The sequence below is a fragment of the Pterocles gutturalis genome, unplaced genomic scaffold, assembly GCF_000699245.1.
Source record: "Pterocles gutturalis isolate BGI_N339 unplaced genomic scaffold, ASM69924v1 C12182259, whole genome shotgun sequence".
In the NCBI taxonomy this organism is placed as follows: domain Eukaryota; kingdom Metazoa; phylum Chordata; class Aves; order Pterocliformes; family Pteroclidae; genus Pterocles; species Pterocles gutturalis.
In genome coordinates this window covers 1-3,143 of record NW_010155656.1, presented here as the reverse complement: position 1 = coordinate 3,143, position 3,143 = coordinate 1, and the positions used below count along the sequence as shown (strand labels likewise).

General features: G+C 37.5%; 1 protein-coding gene across 1 annotated transcript; it reads right to left on the bottom strand.

The window, feature by feature from the left end:
• Window positions 1-814: 814 nt before the first annotated feature.
• LOC104471067 (peptidyl-prolyl cis-trans isomerase FKBP7-like) lies at window positions 815-3,138 on the bottom strand (the record flags this gene model as incomplete). The annotated part of the gene is made up of 3 exons (XM_010086258.1): window positions 815-962; window positions 1,853-2,004; window positions 3,026-3,138. Coding segments are annotated over 3 exons (354 nt in total), but the record flags the coding sequence as incomplete, so codon positions are not given.
• Window positions 3,139-3,143: the final 5 nt, after the last annotated feature.

The window sequence follows — 3,143 nt, the reverse complement described above, 5'->3', positions numbered from 1 at the left end:
CCAATCCTAACCATTCTGTGATTCTGTGTGATTACAGTAATAGATGAATGCTTGTACGCATTTTCTGTCTGAAGAAACAAGCAGGCCATATCAGGTTTTACCAACTTACTGTGAATTATATCTATGGTTAAAGAACTTGATGTAAAATAGTGTTTAAAATATACATCTCATTAGAAATAAGCAACAGAATGTAAGTAATCTGATTCACAAAAAAAAAAAAAAAACCCCAAACCCTCAAACTACTGGAATATTTTGTCCAGTCTCTGAAGAAAAAAAAACATACTAGACTTTGTTATTCCTGTGTCAAAGCATTTTCTGATATCTGATGTAAAAACATCACTGCCTATAAACACAGGTCAATGTATTGTGCATCTGGCAAAAAAACGTGAACTGAAGAGAGACAGTAACAAACTAATGAGGTCTAAAAGTAGTGCCAAAAAAGCATCAAGAAATCATGCAGTGTAAAATTAAAATGTAAACATGCAAGTTGCTTCTATTCATAGACAAAGCCAGTGAGCATGACACCGTGACCTTAGAATTTTGAGGGAATTTTTAGCTTTCGCCTGTCCTTCATAGACTGAAGAAAAACTAAAGAATCTATCTGGTTTGCAAAGAGAAGGTAAACAAAACTATTACTCACACTACTCGTCTAAAATATCCATAGTAAAAAATGACAGGTTTCAGAGTTCAAAAGATTTTAACCTTACAAGCTTTAAAAATGTAGAAGTTTTAAATATATCTGAATATAAATAATGGTTTATATACTACCTAGGAAAGAAAGAATTCAGTGCCAGTAGTTTACAAATATACATACCAACAAAGGAAAGACATGTAAAGATTTAGAAAGCCACATGCATCTTTTCTAATTCAAGATTAGGCAGGCATCTTCCCCAGCATGCAGGAATACGATGAGACAGAAGACAGGTATGCTGTAGGAAAATAATACTTTCTTGAAGTGCTAGCTAGAACAGTTAACACTAGTATTAAAGAACATACTTTCATTTGTATCAGTGTTTTTCCTTGTTGTTACGAAACTTACTGATTAAACATTATGCTCAAGGAGAAAAATTTATTGCTAGTAAATTTCACTGGCTACAATGGAATTGTATGAAAGACAAAACTGGTGCATGGAATTCTGACATAATATCACTTCCAAACAACTACTATAGAGAGGGGGCCAACTGTCCACATAAACTACAACACCCAACTCAGAGCTGAACTTAACTTATCTACAATTAAGATAAACTTAATAGAACGCTAACTGGAACTTTTTTTTTTAAAGTAAACGCACACTTAAGTATCATAAATTCAAATCAGATTTCACACGTTGTACTGTTGTAATTATTAAGTAATGTGATTATACCATCCATTAACTATCCAGAACCTAAGCAGTATTTTAAACAAATTATATCTATTTACATTAATTCTCTGGCATGCACTGGATTACGTTCCGTTTTGCTCAGAAGACACAGAATGTCATTAAAAGGCTAAGCAGGCAGGAATCAAATAATAGAAACTAAACATGGATAGAATATAATAGATTAAGACAAAAAATGCTGATATGAAACATGAAGATCTTCCTTTTGCTGTCAGTTTTTCGTATGATGGCAATACTTGGGAAAACACATTGGATGCCATGTACTGAATTATAACGCAAAGAGCAAGACCTGGGTGCGGGTCTATGATGAGGACTACTTAAACCACACAGGAATGAGCAGGGTTAGGCTGCATGGCCTTCAGTGCCTCCAAAAACAATAGGAGCACCAATTTTTAGAGTCATTTACAATACTGTATGTTTGAAAAACTAAAACAGAGGAAAAAGAAAGTTTAGTATTAAAACTTCTTTTTTTACCGTATCCTTGCTGGCCATATGCTAATGATGGAGGAATGATCACTTTCCGTTTTTCTCCAGGACACATATCCGTCATAGCAATATCTAACCCTTTTATGACTTGTCCAACACCCAGAACGAACCATTTTGGATGACCTTCATTTTGCGTCCGACTAGTAAAAAGAATTGTGAGTAGATAACAGTGAATTTAGTATTTAAATTCTTTTTTAATATAAAAGTAACCTTAACTTAGCAGTCAGTAAAAATGTTCACTAGATTATTAGAACACAAGAATGTATAAAGTGCAAGGATACAAAGTATTGACACTGTTTTTCTACTACATTTATAATTAATTTAAGGTCAAATTTTGACATGCGTAAGGGGCAACCTTCTTTTGAAATCAAAAAAACAAGTTAAAAAACCTAACTTTTTACAAGAACATCCAATCTTCCTGATCAGAAACAAGGTGCCACTGCAGGAAGCCTGCAAGAAGAGGAGCAATTCACTGCTGGAAAATGAAAATGTCTTCAACAGTTCACATCACTGTAAGATGGGATGGAGCATGCAGGTGTGTGTTGGGGAAACCGGGCAATCTTGGCTACATCACTCTCTGCTCACCTATTGCTCTGTTCAGTTTAGATATTTGGTGCTTGAGCCAGCTTCCGGTCATCTGAGGTGTCCCCAGTATGGCTGCTACACTGAATGGCAACTGAGCAACATGTAGCTCAGAAGTCAGAAAGCAACACTACATATGCCAAAATCAGTCACTTCAACAAGCAAAAAAAAATGCAAGTAAAATGTTACTGTTAAATGTAGAATTATCCTCTACTGATTTTTTCTTATATGATACAAGTAGGGGGGGATGGATCAAGATATTGTAATAAACTAGGCTACTGTCTGCTCTGTCCAAATCTGGGTAAGGAATGACCCAGGTACCTGAAGGAAAGAAAAGATGCCCCTCCATAGTTCTGCACAGGTGAGTCCTGCCCCACTAGCAGGAGGCACCACTACCATTAAAAGCAAGGCGCTGTAGAAACAAAGCTTTGGCACAACAGTGCCCTGCACGATGCCAACGATGTAGAAGACCATACTCAAGTTTCTGTCTAAAACAGTCTGCAAACCCGGGGGACCCGCTGCTCCCGGGGTCTACGGCCTACCTTTCCTTCCACCCTCCCCGGTGCCCTGGGGACCCACCTGCAGTAAAACTTGGATCCGTCGCTGGCCAGGAAACCGTCGTAGTGCGCGTTCAGCAGATCCCCCCTCTTGCTCTTCGGGCTGCAGGACTCGGGGAGGTGCAGCACCTCGATTTTAA